The sequence below is a fragment of the Chenopodium quinoa genome, unplaced genomic scaffold (genome assembly GCF_001683475.1).
Source record: "Chenopodium quinoa cultivar QQ74 unplaced genomic scaffold, ASM168347v1, whole genome shotgun sequence".
Classification (NCBI taxonomy): domain Eukaryota; kingdom Viridiplantae; phylum Streptophyta; class Magnoliopsida; order Caryophyllales; family Amaranthaceae; genus Chenopodium; species Chenopodium quinoa.
In genome coordinates, this window is record NW_018744304.1 from 5647343 (window position 1) to 5667716 (window position 20374).

General features: G+C 34.0%; 2 protein-coding genes and 1 pseudogene across 3 annotated transcripts; 2 read left to right on the forward strand and 1 right to left on the reverse strand.

Annotated features, from left to right (window-relative positions):
* Positions 1–425: 425 nt before the first annotated feature.
* LOC110695724 lies at positions 426–10400 on the forward strand. Of its 2 annotated transcripts, XM_021872953.1 has the most exons (13): positions 426–824; positions 1953–2017; positions 2963–3035; positions 3213–3231; positions 3367–3486; positions 4981–5050; positions 7301–7344; positions 7422–7463; positions 7568–7627; positions 8102–8169; positions 8732–8789; positions 8893–9008; positions 9999–10400. In XM_021872953.1, the coding sequence occupies exons 1-12, from the start codon at positions 523–525 to the stop codon at positions 8980–8982; spliced, it is 1011 nt and encodes a 336-aa protein (XP_021728645.1). In that variant the 5' UTR covers positions 426–522; the 3' UTR covers positions 8983–9008; positions 9999–10400. The 2 variants fall into 2 exon arrangements, with proteins under 2 accessions (XP_021728645.1, XP_021728643.1); XM_021872951.1 differs by lacking the exon at positions 9999–10400 and having other exon boundaries at positions 427–824; positions 8893–9258.
* A 1042-nt stretch (positions 10401–11442) lies between these two features.
* On the forward strand, positions 11443–14450 carry LOC110695725 (annotated as a pseudogene).
* A 2349-nt stretch (positions 14451–16799) lies between these two features.
* LOC110695849 (zinc finger MYM-type protein 1-like) lies at positions 16800–18686 on the reverse strand. Its single transcript, XM_021873073.1, has 2 exons — positions 16912–18686; positions 16800–16857 (listed from the first exon to the last, which is right to left on the reverse strand). The coding sequence occupies exons 1-2, from the start codon at positions 18684–18686 to the stop codon at positions 16800–16802; spliced, it is 1833 nt and encodes a 610-aa protein (XP_021728765.1).
* Positions 18687–20374: the final 1688 nt, after the last annotated feature.

Sequence of the window (20374 nt, forward strand, 5' to 3'; positions counted from 1 at the left end):
TCAAAAGTTTCCTTTAATAAAAATACAAGTAATTTTTATAAGTAAAAGTTTAATTTCATACAGTAGATTTTTTTTTCTTTTTTCATGCTCAAGTAGGATTAAGAGACATTTACTCAATTACATGTGTATCCGCTACTTACAACCAACTAATTACCTAACAGGACGGTCGGGACCTTAGTCTTTGACTCTTTGGTCATATGTTCAAATCCAATAGTTATACTCTTGGTCTCATATTCAAGTCCCATAGCCATTTTGATATAAGTGAAGAAAATGATAAAATCCAATGGTTGCAATTGTTATGAAACAAGAGAAGTCCATAACATAAGTCCAAGTTCCGAGAGTAGAGTAAGCTGACCCGCCAATTTTAAACACTTGTACCAGTGTACGTGTATTCGTATTTGCCACCAAAAAATATCTACTACCACACTTGTGATTTTGTGAACTAAATAAAAAAAAATCATCACTTCTTTCATTTTTATTTAATATTAATAATAATATCTCCGGGAATTTCACCGGAAAATCATGGCCGGAGCTTTGAATTTCACTCCAATTCCTATTTTCCGGCCGAATTCCGGCCGGAAAATGCCGATAAACTCATTTCGAATTAGGGCTTCGACGGAAATCTCAGAATCGACAGTAGATTCGAGCTCTCAAGGTGGTTTAAATGCCGGAGCTTCGACATCAAACCCTAATTTTTCGGCGCCGCCGAATTTTAAGCCGCCGGAGCCGAAGCGGTTCGGTATTAGACCGGATAAGACTCTCGATATTCTTGGCGCTTCTCTCTCTCTCATCTTTCGATTGGGTACCGGCGTTTTTGCTGATGGGTAAACTCTAATTTTCTTCTTAATTACTGTTTATTGGTAATTTCTGAGGTAATTGGATGATTATAGTATCAATTAGATGATGATATTAGAGTGGTTTTGTTAATTATTGTTGAATGCATAGAAGTTTATTTTAAGAAATTTGCAGTTTTGTATTTTGAATGGATTATTTGATAAATGATTAAATGATAATATATGCAATAATAATTCCTGAAGTATATTTTTGTGTTATGAATGGATTATTTGATTTGATTATGCATGCAGAAGTATTTTGGCAATTTTTGTATTTTGAATTGATTATTTAAATCGAAGATTTTGTATCATTGTATATATAGTCGATGGTAGGTAAGTAGAACTTGAAAATCTAACGATGTCCAACAAACAATGTTTAATACTCCATACTTAGTAACAATTGAAAACTTTTCAAAGTTGCGATTTCCTAAGAAATGTAACAATGTTCAACTAAACTTGCTTTGACTTCTTGTGATGCCAATTTGGAGTTAGTTACATAGCTTGGAGCTAATACACTAACAAAGCATCTTTTTCTATTTTTTTCTTGTCTGCGAATCATAAGCCACTAAAATTACGTTTTGAAGTAGCACAATTAATGCATAGTGAGAAATTTGTTTTGGAGGTTGGACTTGGGACATTCCTTCTAAAACATCTCAAAAAGGAAAGGAAAACAAGGGACATTCCTTCTTGGAGGAAGTATGTTTCCCTGTAAAACTAGTTTGTCAGTGACTCAATGCTAGCGTGAAATTGCTTGTTGCATTATGTGTCTTGACATTAATAAGTAACCTAGGCTTCCTTTATATCGGTGGTTAAGTACAGAAAACCTGAAGTGGGAACCTGATGAACTATTTATCCAATGTAATTATCCGGTTCCTTACCTGCATCTATCTAAATTAGGTTCCCTCTTATATACCTCTTGAAAATATTTTCTGCTTGTTGCAAGGGAATGCAGTTTGATGTTTTATATAATTAAGCTCCTTTACTATGTGCCTACAGCTGTCTATTTTTCAAATGTCTGCTGCAATAAATTTCATTTTGACTAATTTCTTGATCAGAATGGCTGACCTTGGCTTGTACAGTGGTTCCAATATATGATTTACTTTTATTACTCCTTAACAGGTATTCTGTTTCCCTTGTTTCAAAGGATGAAATCCCATCCGACCAATATGCTCTGGAAATTGCTGGTAATATGTTTGTTCAACTCCCTCATTGTGTAAGGTTTGCTTTCCATAAGACTTTACGAGGCCGTTCTCTTTTCTCAATGTCCTTGGATGTGTGTTCCTCTCTTTGGAGGTTGGGGGTTCTTGAATGTTCTATAAGTTTCCCACTATAATATATTTATAAAAAAGTTTTGATATTTTGAATCAAAGAAGCTCTATTAAGGAAAATGCAAGGATGTTTGCAGATTTTTTCAATTACCTTAACCTGTTCCACAGTTCAATGAGATAATTTTTTGTAAAAACAAATTTAAAATCCCGGATTTTAGTGCAAGATAATGATTTGGTTGAGATTCTTGAAAGCTAAGGATTAGAAGTTTAGAACAACTATTTTCAAGCAGCACACCAGTTGCTTGCTAGCTTGGACTTTTTGAGCTAGCTTGGACTTTTTGTTCTTTTTCCTGGATCAATATCTTTACTATCAGCCTTGCATAGATCAACCTGTTAGAAAGTTTCTCCGCTAAAATTCTTGTTGTGTTCAAAATGTAAACTTAATCAGGTCACTTAATAAGTTAGCTTCTCATTTGCTTGAATTGGTTAGAATTCGGAACTCTTCTTGTGAATAAATTAGTTTTACATTTCTTAACTTCCTCTTGGTAATTTTGGAAAGAATATGAACTATATCTGATGCTCTTGTTTTTGTGTACATTTGTCTTTCAACAAAGGTGCTTTAGATTCTTACAATGTAGATTGGTTAAGAAAGTGATGTTTGTATAAATGTATTTGTGTTAACTTTGTCAGCTGAAGATGTAAAACTGTTTTTTTTATATAAATTTTATGTGATAATTCTGCTCCCCACTCTTTGTAATAGTTCCTTTCTGGATGAAATGACTGTTTATACTTTATATTTTGAAATTTAGTGTGTGATTAACATATATACTGCTTATTCTTCTTCAATTTTATTTGATTAAGGTTTCAAGTTGAAGGAGAGCTCAAAATTAGGACCACGTCCTGAAAACCCTATTGAGATATATGAGTTTGAAAGGTATTGAAACTGAACTGCATTTCATCCCATCTCTGAGTATTGGTGTTTGAAGAGCAATGGGCAGCTTGTGGCATCTTCATCTTTAGCATAGCCTTTTACAGCTTATTGGCAATTTAACTAATTACTTTGCTTCTTTGGCATCACCATACGTGGCCTGCAACACACTGAGTACATCAGTTGTCCCTTCTGTCGAAAGGTACTGATGATTCATTATTTCATTCACATTATCACAATATATGTGGAGCTTGACTGATGATAATTTTCTCCAGCATGTAATTTGCATACCTTTCCTGGTATTGTCCATGTAGCTGATCTTCTAATGTGTATACAGGTCAGGGAAATTGTAGCAGTGTTGGATCTTGATGTTTTATACTATCCTTGCCCTAGAAATGGGCCAAACTTCCGTCCGAAAGCAGTTCAGTTGGGTGGAAAGAAGATGTTTCCTTACATGGTATGACAATATACCCATCAAATCTGATGCCATGTTATTCTAACTGAAAACCATTTTTTGCTTTAGAAATCCTTTCCCACTTATGTGATTTCACCATTAATGTGGCAACTCTGGCAAATTCAATTGTTTTGTTCGTAATCAGGTTAATTTTAGGTCATGTAAATGGAAGAGATGTAATAATTTTTGCACCCTTAGAAATCGAATTCCTCCAAAAAGATAGGGACAACAGTCCTCTGCTGTATCTGAGAAATTAAGCCTTGAAACCCTTTGTTTTTGCATTTTCTATATGGTGAAGTAACCTTATAGTTATGTATCAGATAAAATTTTAAGATTTCCAATAAAAAACCTTACCATAAGAACACCTTTATCACCATGGCTTCACCATTACTACTGAACTGAGAGTCGGCCACTAAATAGTTCCACAAGCCCCTCCATGAGAACTAGCCACCAGAAAACCTTTTGATCCAATTAAGAAAGGGAAAGAAAACAAATCACCATAATCCGACGAAGAAAGGGAAAGAAAACAAATCACCATAAGAGCTGAACGATGGAGAGTATATGGTGGTCTAATCTGACCACAATAGTTATATATTAGAAATTTATGCCAAAATTGACCGTCAAAGACATATATTTGGGGATGTTAGTGGCAGTGGTGGCTGTTGGATAGGGGCCTATTTCTGTTGTTGGTGGCTGGTTGTGGAGGTGATGGTGGAGGCTTTTGTTGCAGTGGTGGCTGTTGGGTGATGGGAAGGGGCCACTTCACCACTAAACAGGCTTTATCCATTTTCAGACTATTGTTTTCTGACTTTCTCTAGAACATACATCATGTCTATGAGGTCATTCGGTAGTATTTAATATGTTATTGGCCTACTGCTATAATTTGCTAAGGCATAAGGATGCGGTGTAGGATTTTCCTTTCTTTAAATCTATATGAGCATATGGTCTTCCCCTCTCCCAAGTTAGTGATCGACAGCTTGAGGCTACCACTCTCCAAATACCACTCCAAGGTAGTGACTTTAGGTCACAGCTCTCCAACATGATTGTACTCACAAAATGCCTTCCTAATCCTTTCTCATCTTTCTCTATATATGTAAACGGCTTCAACCCCTAGGATGATTCTAGAATGAGCTTTTTTCTCATATTCAAAGACGGCAGCTCTCTCTCTCCATTTATACTAAATCTGATGACTATTAACAGAATAATATTAGACTACTTGTAATGCCCCTCCTTTGGTCAGTTCATTACAATTATGTGCATTTGTTTTGATGACAAGTCTTTCCAGAACCACCAACTTTATAGGTTGGCCCAAGTGTTTGGTTTAGTATTATCAGTACAACTTCTCATTTCTTAGAATCTGTCCTATTGATCCAGTCTCTTAGTGTCTGGTTTTGGGACTGGTTTACCTCTCCTCTCCTTGACATTATGTTAAGATTTTTTTTTTATACATGTTTGAATAAAAGAAATTAAAACCAGTCATTGATTATGTGATTGCAGGTGGATCCTAACACTGGAGTGTCTATGTATGAATCAGATGATATTATTAAGTATTTGGTCAACAAATATGGTTCGTCACCTTCTCCTCATTATGTCCAAATTTCTTGATTTCATTTGCCTTGGTTGCATGCCAAGCCCATTGCTTAATTCTGCCATTTCTTCTCTTACATATGGCTCTACATTGTTTTCTTTGTTTCTGACCCATAAAGTTTGGTAATTTAACTTCTTTTACATCGACTCTTCCTGCCCTTTCTTGCTTTGCTTTCCAATTGAGCTGTACATGTTGGTTATCAGGGGTTCTTCATGTTTGAGAAGTGGTAAGCTGGGGATGCGCTTGTATTTTAACCAAAATGCTTTATCTTCCTTAAATGATATAAACCTACACATTTACTCATAGAAGAACAGGTTTGTAGTTAATCTGTTGATGGAAAATTGATATAACTGAGATTAACATAAGAAAATAATTTGGCTCAAATCTCTGCTTGTTTGGCCAATGACGATTTTGTCATCCTTATTTATCTATTTATTTATTTATTGATAGTATTTGTAAAATTATGTAGATATTCATGCTAGGTGATAGCTAAAGAATTGAATAAGGTATTAGGTAACCTTTAGTTCAAGTTACACTCTTAAGCCATAATGCTTTCTTGTTTAATTTTTCAATTGTTTTGGTGTTTTGTGTTATATCTTACTGTAATTTTTGTGCTAGGAAACCAAGAGTGTTACAAGTTACAATATTGAAGTACCTTTAGAATCTTTTCGAAAACCATCCTATCAAACATTTTGAAATGATTTAATAAACAACCTGAACAACAGTGAATCAAAGGATTTATGGCATGATAATTAGGTAATAAATAGCAGAGTTAGCTTAAAATTTGCTGAAAGTCAATTCTGATTTGTATTTTTACTTTAATCTCTTAAGATTTATTTATTTATCTTCAATATATAAAAGAGCCCCTATGTGGTGATAGGTGTAAAACTATATGTAGATGACCATTGATGCTATGAAGCTTTATTTAAGGTGTTTTGATCTGAATTTTGTAAAGTGTGGTCTTATATATTGTGCATTTGATCTTTTTTTTCCCCTAATCTTGCCTAGAATTTTGACATGATTAAATATAAAGTAATAAGACTAAGGTGAAGAGAACAAAACTTTAGTCTTGTTCTTAGATTTTCTATATTTACAGTAATTCAATCAGTTCATAATGTTTATTGAGAAGTCACATGCATCATGCTATGCAGTCTTTTCATTCCTAAAAGCCTTTGATATATGCAGCCTTTTCCTGAAAAAACGAAGAACCTTTTATTTCCAACTTAGCCTTTGATTTGAAACACAAGAAAGAAATAGTAGATATCTAATGAATAATTTACCCATCTTAATAGCTCATTAAGCTGCACTTTTGTGAAGTAGCATTTGGCTATTGACTTCTGATTACTAGGAAATAAGAAGCAATCTATTTGTCATAGCAAATAAGATTACATATACATGACCTCTATCCTGCCGACTGTTTTGATAATGTTGAGGTTATACTTGTCTTCTATTGAACAACAGTTAAATATAGGATTCCTATCCTAACTTCTTGTTTACCTTTCCATTTTTTTTTTTTTAAAAAAGTTATGTATAGGATGCTTATGTGCTGGACTAACATACTACTATCTTAATGACGCCAAGTTTTTTCTTATGTTGGTTCCAGAGTTTCCAAACCCTTTTCAATGTAGAGACTAGTGTTTTATACTAAAAAGTTTAACGAAGTAAAGAAAGCGCTCGAACATTGGAGTGAATTATGGATATAGACTACCAACCCTTGGTCTCCTTTTTTTAGTTACCCCTCAAACAAAAGTTCTATCTGCTTAAACTTTAATATTTAATTTGGTTATTAGAGAAGCAATTAACCCCTAACCTTTATAAATTACTAATTTGCCTCCAATGAAAACTCCTAGCTTGCAATTATTATTTGGTAAATGTTAATCTAAACCTACTTTTCCCCCCTGTACCTCTTACTTATTATTATTATTTTTTTTTATTTCCCTTTTAGTTATTATATTTATCCCAAAAATTTCTAGTCTATTGAAGTTTCTATTGTCTGGTTAATAGGGGGGAAAAAAGCATTTTATGTGATACAAACAAGTTTCAGGCTTGCAGAGTTGCAGCCACATATTAGTAAAATTAAGTCGATTGCACTTTAGATAAGGTCTAACATCCTGAATTTCCTAGATAAAATATCTCCTCTGTGAATGTGCAATCTAAAATATATTGTAACTTATCTATACTTCTCTGGAGGTCCTGTATACTTTTATGACTTTGAGGTCCTTTATGCAGGTAATGGTCAAGTCCCTCTTTTGTTGTCGCTAGGCCTACTTACGGTTAGTATTTCAATTGCTTTAAATGTAGTTATTGAAACACTAATAAACAACTAATTCAACTTTTTTGGCTTATTTAGACCTTAACTGAAGGATTTGCGATGATTGGGCGCATGGGTAGAGTAAGTTGCACTTGGCTAACATTTTCTGATTGCAAAATATCATTTGGTAGCTGATACCAGTAACTGACATTTGTTCTTCTGCCTTTCCAATTTCCTTTTTCCAGGGATCATCTTATACTCCAGCAAAAATGCCACCCAAGCCACTTGTCTTGTGGGCATATGAGGTATTACTTTTCAACTTTAACACTATCTCTGTTTTGTTATTATTTTTAATAATTGCAGCATGTCCCCTTGGCACACATGTTAAGGGAGCGACTAGAGAATTTAATAAACAAGTTAGCTATAATACTTAATCACCAATAATTTAACATGTCCCTCTTATCGGTTTTGAAGTTAATTTAGCTAATTTGTCCTTCTACCTTCTCTAATCTTTTCCTTGAAATGTGTCCCTAAGGGACCTGTTGTAAACTTGCAATTGTTAAAAAAAAAAAAAAAAAAAAAAGAAAAAAAGAAAAGAAAAGAAAAAGAAAAAGAAAAAGAAAGAAAATCAAAATAGTAATAAAAAAAAGGCTCGTTGTACCCATCTTTTTTTTTTTTTTTAAAGAGTCGAGGGGAGGGAAAGGGTATAGGAAGACAAATTATACTTCTTGTATTGCCTATATTTAAACATCAATTTTATGGAATTTAATTTACTTCAGGGTTCTCCCTTCTGTAAAGTTGCTCGTGAGGTGCTTGTGGAGTTGGAGTTGCCACACATTCAACGCAGGTACTGTGTGGAAAGTTTCTATATAGCTAATTTGTTTGTTCATATTGTACTGAACGAAGTTGCAATGTTTTTTCTCTTTGCACAACACTAATGGTGAATAAGTATTTGTCTAATTTATCATAATCCTTCCATGCTATGTTGCTAAATTTTCTTCTCAGGATGTCCTGACATTGTTGTTTAGTTTTTATTACTGTACGCCCTAAAGTATTTAATACCTTCAAAATTTTAGAACGTGATTGGATGAAAGTAAGATGGTAGGTAAGTAAGTTGAAGTTAATTTTTTTTAGAACCTGATATTGAATGTACAGAGTAACAATGTAGTGAAGCAATAATTCTTTTCCGACATTGAAGGTCTGAATTTTTATATTCCATGTCGAAGAAAGCAAGCGTCGAGCATAATTTATGAAAATAAATATTGATATTGAAAGTCATGGAATTTTTGTTTTTGAGAAAATCCTAATTCATACGATATCAACATTTATGTTTTCTTATCATAGTTGAATATTAGGACATGTAAACCTTCATCAATATTTCTAAATATGATTTAATACTTTTTTTTCAGCTGCGCTCGTGGCAGCCCCAAAAGACAGGATCTGTATGCAAGAGTTGGTCATTTTCAGGTAAATTCCTTTTTGAATTAATAAGCAACTTGTCCCTTATGTAGCATTCGATGATGCAGTAAGCTCTAACATTATCGTCAATGTTTCAATAACGTCTTGTTAGGTGCCTTATTTAGAAGATCCAAATACCGGAGTGCAAATGTTCGAGAGTGCTGAAATAGTAGATTACTTAAAAGCAACATATGCTCTTTAGTAGCAGATATTCTCAGGCGAAAGAAGGTTTTCTTCATCTTGTAGATAACTAAATGTGCTTGATATACAATTGTTCTTCTTTCTACATGAAGGCCATTCGTGATGTGTACATTTAAATCTAGTCAGAAATATATTCTCAACATTGTCCTCATTGTCAGTCCATAAATTGACTGAAAGATTCTATTCATGTTCATTAAATCTCAGTTGTGGCATTATGTCTTTCAAATGGTAACTTTTTTCATTTAATTACCCCAATATATCTTTTGATCACTAATAATGGTAATAATTTTGTACCTCTTCTTGTGTTTGGTAAATTTGGTTTTCTTCTAGGACAGTACTTATTTATTTTTGGGTGGTTAAGGAGAAGGTTCTACCGGCTAGAATCCTAGCTGGGTTAGCTTGCTAGGTGCCTTGGGAGAGGGGGAGGGTAAGGAAACTCTTACCCCCAAAAAGTGTTCTGGTGGGGTTTGAATTTATAACCACATGGTTAAGATACAAAGCTTTTCACTAAGCCAAGTTGTGCTTGTTCTAGGATTAGTGTGGGTCTCAAGAAAACACTTCTACACTGTTTTGTGACGTCTCTTCATTTATTTAGCCTGTATGTATAGAAGAAAAGTGGTTGGTCATAGGCTCCAGCGCGGCAGTGCCGCTGTTATTCTGTTTTAGGTTACTGGGATAATGAACGCAGTCAAACAGTAGAACGACTTGTTTGGAGTTTCCTGTCTCTTTAACCCAACTGGATTGCCTGCTGCATGAGATCCCATCCAAATCGAGTGATTACAAAGATTGTTCATAGACTTTCACCATGTCATCAGCTGTCTAAGTGAACGAGGGTTACCTAGAAACCTCTAAAATAATGTGTAATTGTTCCGTATAGTTAATGCTTTCTAAAAAGCACGCATATGCTCTATCCTCTCAAAGAAACTATTACCCAGGTGATGCTTGTGTTTCTAGGCAAGCACGACACTCAGTGTACTGGGTCAGTGGCATAACTTGTGTGAAACAACAATCTTGTAGGTGTCGCAGGTTCTACTGGAGCACAGGTTATTTTATCTGATGAGGAGTTCAGCCATTGAGGACTCTAAGAAGGCTAAGGCAATGTTATACAATGTTTCAAATCCTTCCCCAAATCTCAAACAAAATCAACAAAAAGAATGAAAAGGTGACAGGGGACTGTAACAGAGAAGAATTTCAATCTTATAGAAAGTTAAGCAGCAACAGTCTTTGTACTAGGGCAACATGATTCTTAATCTTGATCCACACTTGAAGAATATTTCGATTTTATGGTTCGATGAAGGGAATGTATGTTCATCTTTGGTAGACAATTATTATCTGCTCTAAACATCCGATATTATGATGTTAACCTAGAACCTAAGGCTATTTCAGTCTGTTTCTCCCTGCCTTTTATAATTCTTCCTACTTTTCATTTTTCATTCTTTATCTCTCCCAATATGTGCAAATCCAAGGTCACAAAATATTGAACTGGAATGAACCAAGATCATGTTTAGTTAGTTCTTCACATGAGAAATCATGTAATTGGCTTGTAGCATGCAGCGATAGCTTGGACCAAAAGGATCAGATTCCATGTCGCATGGCTCTAGAAACCGAAACAATCGCGATGCTTCGAGGTGAAGAAGATATCATTTAGATGTGGTGATAGAATTATTAAGCTGCCTTTTCTTCTACTTGTGATATCATTAACAAACAGAAAATTCCAGAGTAGTTGTTCCTTTCACAGCATGGCACCACCATTATCTTGCTCAATGTTCAGAGTGCAACTGTTTTATTGTGACCACTAACAGTGCACTGTGCACTCAAAGTGTGTTAGGAAATGCTTGCATGCCTTCCAATATGTATGTGGGAGGTTTTATTTATTTGTTTGACTTATAAATTGCTACCTAGGACTTTTTATTTCATCCTTACATGGTGGCTTATATTATATTATGACATTTTTTTTTCTTTAATTTTGGACCAAATAATATGTTGATTTTGGGTCGTATAATCTTTACATGTCATGCTTCTAAATTCTAGTGATTGTGATCCCTTTCTTGGTTAAAGAAATGAGTAAAACAGTCAACCCACAATTTGAGCTTACGTCTCAATAGTAGATGTGTGGCTCATTTCAACTTACTCCCTCTGTTTCAAATTAACTGTTACATTTTTTGTTTTTGGGCGTATCAATAGTTTTGACATATGTGTAATTAGAATCGAACATATATATAGTGTCACCATTAATACAAACAACTAGTGTTTAATAAGCCTAACTAGTGTTTAATCGCATCGACTTCAAGACAAGGACAGACATAATAAGATACGTTGCTCTTTAGTAGACTCTTAGATTTTACTATATTGGCATCAAATTTTGGTTGCGTTGCTCTTAAGTAGACGCTTTACTTCAATTACCATTATTAATGACTATTATAGCAACAAAAATTAAGATACTTTAACTGTGGAACAATAATAATCCTGTTAATGGCATATCTCATCTCTAATTAAATTTACAGGAACTTCCTATTGTTAATGGACCTTTTGGCCCACCAAGTTACATCTAATTAAGCAAAACATATATTTTTACATCATATAATAGTGTTTTTTTTTTTTTTTTTTTTTTTGAGGAATTTAAGGTGAAGAATTGCTATATATAACCACCAGAATTTCCCCATCATTGAGTGTAAATGCAATGAGCTAAATAAAACAAGAGGAAGAGAAAATCAGAAAAGCTTAGCCATTTATTCCTTGGTATCACAAATCTAAGTGTGGTAAACTCTGCAGGTAGAACAATATACAATTCTAGAGAGTTTTTTCTGTTTGTGATTCAGAAATAAACTAGCAAAGGGCAAGAAAATACAATGATTTCGTCTTTTCCTGCCCTTCTCTTGTTTTGTGCTTCCTTCATGTTCATTGGTGTCTTTGCCTCAGGTACTCTATTTCTCTAATGTCTCTTAGTGTACGTTTTAACTAGTTAAGGCATAACCGGCTAAGGATAATGTTGTGTACATCAGGACATTCTTTACCATGATTAATATTATGTCTTTGTTGTTTCCGTTGTAGAAAATTAAACTCTTTCACTTGATCGTTTTGAGATTATAATGTTTGGTTTATGCTGTTTAAGCTATTGAAATTGACCTTATCTTACAAAGTTAAAAATGATCAAAGCATAGATGATTACAGTCCCTTATAATATTTTTCTTTTGTTACATGAATCAGAGGATCTTCCTCTGTATAATTATTCAGAAGTAGATAAATGGGGAAGCAAGCACCCGAACTATACAGCTTGCTCTACCGGCAAGAGGCAATCCCCTATCGATATCAACACCAACGACGTTGTCATCAACAAAAACATGAAACCTTTGACTAGAGACTACCACATTTACAATGCTTCATTGTCTACTGATGGCATTGAAGTTGAGGTTATTTTCCTACTAAAGCCCTTGTTACATATAAAATGTTTGCGCATTAATTCTGAATAAGGAATTCCTATGAACGGTATGTAATCATTCAGGTTGTATTTACTGGTCGAGGAGATTTGATGTTTGATGGAGAAACATACAAGTTGAAGCAGATGCATTGGCATACTCCTTCAGAGCATCACCTTAATGGTGTCCAGTAAGCTAAATTCTTCTTCAGTCCTTTAGATTTCAAGACTTGATTACGAGGGATTGGGACATTGTTATTGTGATTAGTAATTTTAGATATAATTATTTTCATTAATGAAATTGTTCTGTTTGAATATTTGTATGTGCATTACAAAGATACGCGGCAGAGCTACACCAGGTATATGTAGCTGCTGATGGCAGCCGGTCTGTTGTAGGGATCCTTTACGAGTATGGCAAACCTGATCCTGTTCTTACCATGGTATGTTTGTAGGGTTATATTTATGTACTGTACTTATTAAACTTCATTTGAAGGGTGTCACGAGCTAGGAAAACATAGATGCATTTTCGCAGATACAAATCATACAATAATATAATGAATATGAATACAGATCATTTAAAAAGAGCATAGTGAAATGGAAATTTCAACATGTATGATAAGCAATGGGCTATAATTTATTTAAGTCTCAATATAATCAAGCTTAATATGCTACTTTTAGGGGAGGATTTGGTTTGTTACCTAGTGTACACGGATTTTAAATCAGGGGAAATTTTACATGGTGGTATGGGTCTGGAACTTGATTATATGCGGCGTACAAAATCCATTTATTGTGTGTACGTGTTTGTTTGATCTCGATGGATTTCAGCTAAAACCCCAGTTGGATGAATTAGCTAAAGAACCATGTCAAGATTCTTGAGAAGGAGGCCTCGCAAATATTACAGATATCCTGGCTCTCTCACTACCCCTCCTTGTGATGAGAATGTCACTTGGAATGTTCTTACCAAGGTATGTACTGTATATTGTACAACAATAATTACTTCCTTCATTCCTTTTTGTTTTTTTACGTATTCTACTTTACGTGTTTTCCTTTGTAACTCACGTATGCTTTTATAGAAAACATAATGCAATATATTTTGTTATATTTTCCAAGACAACAATTTGATTAAACTAATCAAAAAATTAAGTTTACACATTGTTAAACTGAGTACAATGATGAGGAGATGATAGACAACACTTTTTTTTTTTTTTTTTATTTGACAAGGATGATAGACAATACTTAACTACGTACATATTGTTTTTGTGAAACATGTCAAATTTATAATTATGAGAAGTCAAGACAATGTGATAACTAAAGCTTGACATAACAAGTAACGAATGAGAATAGTTGATGACAAACTCAATGCACACAATAAGAATGGCTACGTACATGCTATTGAATACATATGTGATAAATGGCTTATACATTCCTCCTTTTAATTTGGTTGTTGATTTAAATTTTAGGTGAAATCGATTGCAAAGGATCAAGTTGAAGCTTTGAAGGCCCCTCTTTGTGAGGCCAATAAGATCAAGAATGCTAGACCAGCACAACCACTTAAATGGAAGGAAGGTCCAACTTTATGATGGCAATTAGCAAAGAGTATAAATCTAAGTTGTAACCTTTTCTGGTAAATAAGTCAGATTTTCACTAATTCATTTTCATTTAACTTAGTCGAGCACGAGATCAAGCCTGAACTTTCATCTGAGCTCAAAATTTTGCTCAAGTTTAGTTTGTTTAGGAGATATTGTGTTGAAGCTCGGCTTTTGAACACCTTGTATAATAATAATCAATCCGAGCTCATAAACTATTTTTGTTCGTCTATGAGCTTCAATTTGTAATATATGGCTTTGCTATCATTTATGTATTTCAATATCATGTTTTGATTGATTGTTTTTGGTATTAATCATTTGTAATGTATAGCTTTGCTCTCATTTATATTTTTCAATATTTCAATATCATGTTTTGATTGATTCAACCTTTGAGAGTCTCCACTTCACTTATACAATTGAATGCTCGCGAGCATAATAAAAAAAAAATAAAAAAAAAATAAAAAAACTGTTTGAATCTTCCAAAGCTTTATATCTATAATATTATTAAATCTCAATAGGATAACATGTTATGTGTGATCCCTTAAGTCATAATGAAATTTATGATATGGCGTCACATACATAATGACATGACGACACATATAAATACGTGAGCCATGTTGAAACCCTTACAGGATTACACCCCTTTGAAATTTCCAACTTTTATTACCATTATTGTTTATCAAGTGAACAACTATTTCACATTGATTCACCATGAGTAAAAATTTATATTACGCTATTGTATTTATTATTTTATTCCACAATGAATGTCGTTTTAATACTTAATTAACATTAATGAGTTATAATTTTTCATTAACTTGGATTCCAATAGTTTTTAAGCATTTTATGCAAATGCCAACTTAATTGTAAAACATACAAATATACTACAACATCTCTCTTTCTACCATTTTTTTGATGAGAAATTTTAAGTAAACTATGATAAAGAAGGTAATTATTAAATAATAGGAGTGCCTTAATATGAATCTCATTGTTAATATGATACAATATGATCTAATGAGCGGACCGAATGACAAATATATGGTCAAATTCTTTTTTTCTTTTTCTATTTTTTTTTTATTTATTTTATCATAAGATTTTTAACATTCTGTACCCGTGTTCCTTTTTTTGAGATAGACGATTTTCCGTATTCGTTTCAATTCGTACCCGTATCCATGTCAGAACCTGTATTTGTGCAACCTAAGTCTATACGTGTGCAACAGTGCAACTGATCTTATATTGAACATAGTGACCCTATTATTAAATATAGTAACCTTTATTAAAACTTGTATGATTTTTAATATTATTGCAAATCTGAAACATAACAATATGTTGAATATAGTGACCTTAATTTTAAAGTAGTGACCTTTATTATTCATAAATGAAATTTGCTGAGTGATAAATTAAATTGACCAATTGCCATATTTGCCAATTTCCTTACTTTCCATATTATCAATTTGTATCTCCAATAAGCATAATTTGTGTTGACTTTTTGGATCACTGATGTGAATAATTAATTTTATGGAATTTCACATTTTGTTAGAGACATAAATTTGATTTCCTTCCATGTCTGATGATAACCAAAAAAAAAAAAAAAAAAAAAAAAAAAAAAAAAAAAAAAAAAAACATAAATAAATGTAAGCAAAAATAATAAGAGAAAGAAATACTGCAGTTTTCTAGAAAACGGTGGGTGAGTGGTAGTTATTTGCTCCTATTGTAAATTTGTAACTCTAGCCCATGTCACTTAAGAACATCAAAACATAGTAATTAAATTCAATTAGTAATAATAACTCTATTTAATGAATAAAAGACGAAAATAGAAAAGGGAATAAAAATAACGATTTCCCATAATATTGTTGAAATAAAAATCAATTCCCATAATACATTGATTTAAAAATAAATTCCCTACATAGTGTTCACGTAGGATCGTTTTTTTTGCTTTTGGTTCAACTTAAAACCGCTAATGGTAATAGCGGTTTTAAAAAAGAGACCGCCTCTAACAATAACAGGTCTCTTTGCGTCCTTGGTTAATTCACAAGGCATAGTCTACAGGAAAATTATTTCAAAGAGACCGCCTTTCAATACGACAGGTCTCTTTGTGTCCTTGTTAATTCTTAGCCCGCAACAAGAAAAGAGAGCGCTGACAATTACACTTATAACTTCAAAGAGACCGCCTTTCAATAAAAACAGGTCTCTTTGACTTTATTTTACAAAAATTGCAAAACCGCTAATAACGTAGCGGTTTTAAGTTGAACCGAAAACCAATCCTACGTGGACACTAATTTGGGAATTTGTTTTTAAAACGAAGCATAATGGGAATTAATTTCTATTTTAACAATATTAAGAGAAATATGGAATTATCAACATCCCAAACTCCTAGAATAATCTAAAACCACACATCTCAAACAGTCAAGCCCCTTCATTCCTCGGAGGTATTCTCTGATGACCAGGAGCGAATTACTGATTTTTGCAACTTTATTGTGGGCTTCATGGACGATCAGGAACAAAGCTATACATGAGACTACATACGATCCTATAAGCTTAGCTACGGGCTTTATAAGGTACGTGGATGACCACAATCTAAATGCAAGCAGAGTGTTTGGTAGAGTAGTATACAGGAATACAAGGTCTGCAACCAGTGGCGGACCCAGGAATTTCCGACTGGTGGGTCACAATCGATAATCAAGTATGTAAAAAAAAAAAAAATTACCGAACAACCAAATAATAGTACTAAAAAATACATCCAAATATTTAAACAGTACAAAATACAACCAAATGTTCATATAATACTACACAAGACAACTAAATAGTAATGCAAACTTATTACAATAGTTCTCGACGAGTTTTCATGTTTTGATATCGATTCATGATATCTTCCATGCTAACATTCAAAAACAAATCATTCACCAAATAAGTAATTAAACAATCATTCAACATTTGATCTCCCATGCTATTTCGTAGTTTGTCTTTCACTTGCTTCATGCCAGAAAATACCCTTTCCACACTTGCCGTTGCGACAGGAAGAAGCAACACCAACTTCAAAAGTAAATAGACCCTATCATGAGTTTCAGACAATCCCGTTTCAACCAATTTGATTGAAAGATCACTAAGACCCTTCAAATTCCAAAACCTTTCATCTCCTCTAACAGAACAAATGTAACTCTCAAGTGTATGACCAAAGACTATCAATTCTGAACTTGGAAATTCATTAGGATAGAATTTTGCAAGCTTAATCAATTTTTCCTTATCAAACTTAGAAAAACGATCCACAGGACTCAAACAAGACATACACACAAGTAGTTCTTTAGTTATTTTGGGAAATCGATTTTCAAGTTCTTGCAATTGAAGATCAATGGCACCAAAAAAAACTTCAACTCGAAAATGATGTAGATTAGACACTTGTGGGCATTTACCTCTAAACAACCTCTTCCCGGGAACAACATATTTAGCCTCCATATCTGGAACTGCAATGTCATAGTCACCAATAAAAGAAATTACCTTTTCCATATGAGAATCCCATCCTTCATCTCTCATTTTTTGCAAATTAGTCTTGGTTACATTAACCATGGCCATTGCATTCACAATGTCTTGATCGTGCTTTTGTAAGGCCACATTCAAAGCATTTGTTATCGCAAATATACTAACCATCAAGTGTGCCACGAACACAAAATCAAAGGACATCAGAAGATTTGTAAGTGTTTGAGCTCTATTAGAATCTATTGTATCAGATACTTTTGCAATATCCTCAAGAGAACCAAGGATTACAGGGAATAAATCAAGTACATTCAAGATTGTCTTGAAGTGAGATCCCCAACGAGTATCACAAGGTCTACCTAATCCACGTTCTTGATTTAAACCTGGACCCGTTTCAAGTTCACCTAGAGACAATGCATCCACCACTCTTTGAGCTTGATTTTCACGAAGAAACTCTTTCCTTTTTGGTGAACCCCCCACAAAATTCAAGAGAGGTGCAAGTACATCAACAAATAACCAAGCACAATCTGAATTCTTTTTAGCAAGTGCAACTTGAGTTAATTGAAGTTGGTGAGCAAAGCAGTGGACAAAATAAGCTTCTTTACACTCATTCTCTATAAGAGTCCTAAGGCCATTAATAGAACCTTGCATATTACTTTCCCCATCATAACCCTGACCCCGTACTTGAGAGAAAGACAAAGAATGCTCCGTTAATAAGGATTCAATAGCAGTTTTGAGAGTCAAAGAAGTAGTGTTTACAACATGCACAATACCAAGTAAACGCTCACACACTTCTCCCTTTCTATTAACATATCTCAAACAAAGAGCCAATTGTTCCTTGTCAGAAACATCAGCGGACTCATCAGCAAGGATAGAAAACAAACCACCATCAATATCTTCAAGCATTGCTTTAGTGGTCTCTTTTGCACATGCATTTATGATATCTTTTTGGACTTTAGGAGAAGTAAGTTGAGAATTACTAGGAGCATTTTTGAAAACAACTTTAGAATATTCAGGATTACCTTTGGAAATAAGGGATAAAAGTGAAAGAAAGTTACCTCTTCTTAAGGAACTTTCTTTTTCATCATGACCACGGAAAGGCAACCCTTGGAGTAAAAGCCATTGGATAGATTCAATTGAAGCTTCAAGTCGCTTCCTATATGCATTTGTACTCTCAGCGAGTTGTTTTGTCAAGGCTTGTGTGATGCTTGAATTTTGTTTCTTGAACAAATCCATAGCTAAAACAGCATTATTATGTGCACTCAAGTATTTACCGACATGTTTTCTTATTAAATCTGATCGATTCCATGATTTGAAACCATCACTAACAAAAGCATCACCTCCAAAGGCATTTTCATCCTTGAATAGATAACAAGGGAAACAATAGGCAGCATCCTTTTCCACACTATACTCAAGCCAAGTCCAAGTATCAAACCACTTAGCACAAAAGCGACGATTTTTGCCAAAAATAGAAGCTTGAGGAAATGTAGTCTTTGGGCTGACAAGGCTTTCTTTGAATGTAAATTCTTCTCACTAAATCTCTATCATCTTTATGAAATTGACTCATTTTTCTCCTCTTTCCTAGATCTTGTGGAAGATTAGCAAATTCATGTTCACTTAATCTTTCACCAAAGATTGGGGCATTAGGAGAACATTGGCCTTGTTCATTTTGAGGGGAATTTTAAGTTGAATAATGAGATGGAGATGAAAGTTGTTCACTTTCTTGAGGTGGAGTTATAGTTTGTTCATTTTGTGTTAGATGTGGAAGAGAAGTTGGAGTAGGATTCTTTTTAGCAAAGAAGCTAGTAATGTTTTGCATTTCATTTGGAGTACGTTTTCTCTTCATTCTGAAATTTGAATAAATATTGAACTAAATCAAGCAATATTCCCCAGAAAAATTATTTGAATAAATATTCAACTAAATCAAGCAATTTCACATAATGACATAATCACATAAAAATATTACACAAAACACAATTACACAAAACAGATTTCACATAAGTTCAAGAGACAAGTAATGCAAATTTGATCAAAAATTCACAAAAAAAAAAAAGAATCAATTGATGATTAGTTGATTACCTACCTTGCTAGGCGGAGGCGAGCAGCGGAGCAGGCGGAGGCGAGCAGCGGAGCAGGCGGAGCAGCACTGCAGTAGGGCCACGGCCAGTCGGCCTGCACCGCAGCACGGCAGTCGGCAGCACTCAAGTCTCAGGTACTCAGCAAGACAGCAATTCAGCAGCACAGCCAACTACAAATTAACAAATCAACCAAAGTTTAAACCAAAGTTTAATAAAATTAACTAATTAGGCTGAATTAAATTGAAGATTAGAAATTAAAAATAAAAATTAGAAATCAACTTACTAGCGAGTAGCGATTTCGAAATGCGATTATGCGAGAAGCCACGAAGAGGACGGAGTCCACGACCACCGACCACCAGGCGAAGAGAACAGTGGCTGCCTGGCTGGGACGAAGCGAAGAGGCGAACTGAAGAATGGCGAAGAGGCGAATAGAAGAAGGCTAGGGTTTGATTGTTTGAAGAAGACAAAAACTCGGGATTTCGGGAAGCTAATGTCAGTTTTTTTTTCTTTTTTTTTTTTTTTCAAAAAATAACTTAAATTTTTTTTTTTGGGCCTGGTGAGGTCTAAGCCCAAGTCCGCCATAATATTGTTGAAATAAAAATCAATTCCCATAATACATTGATTTAAAAATAAATTCCCTACATAGTGTCCACGTAGGATCGTTTTTTTTTTGCTTTTGGTTCAACTTAAAACCGCTAATGGTAATAGCGGTTTTAAAAAAGAGACCGCCTCTAACAATAACAGGTCTCTTTGCGTCCTTGGTTAATTCACAAGGCATAGTCTACAGGAAAATTATTTCAAAGAGACCGCCTTTCAATACGACAGGTCTCTTTGTGTCCTTGTTAA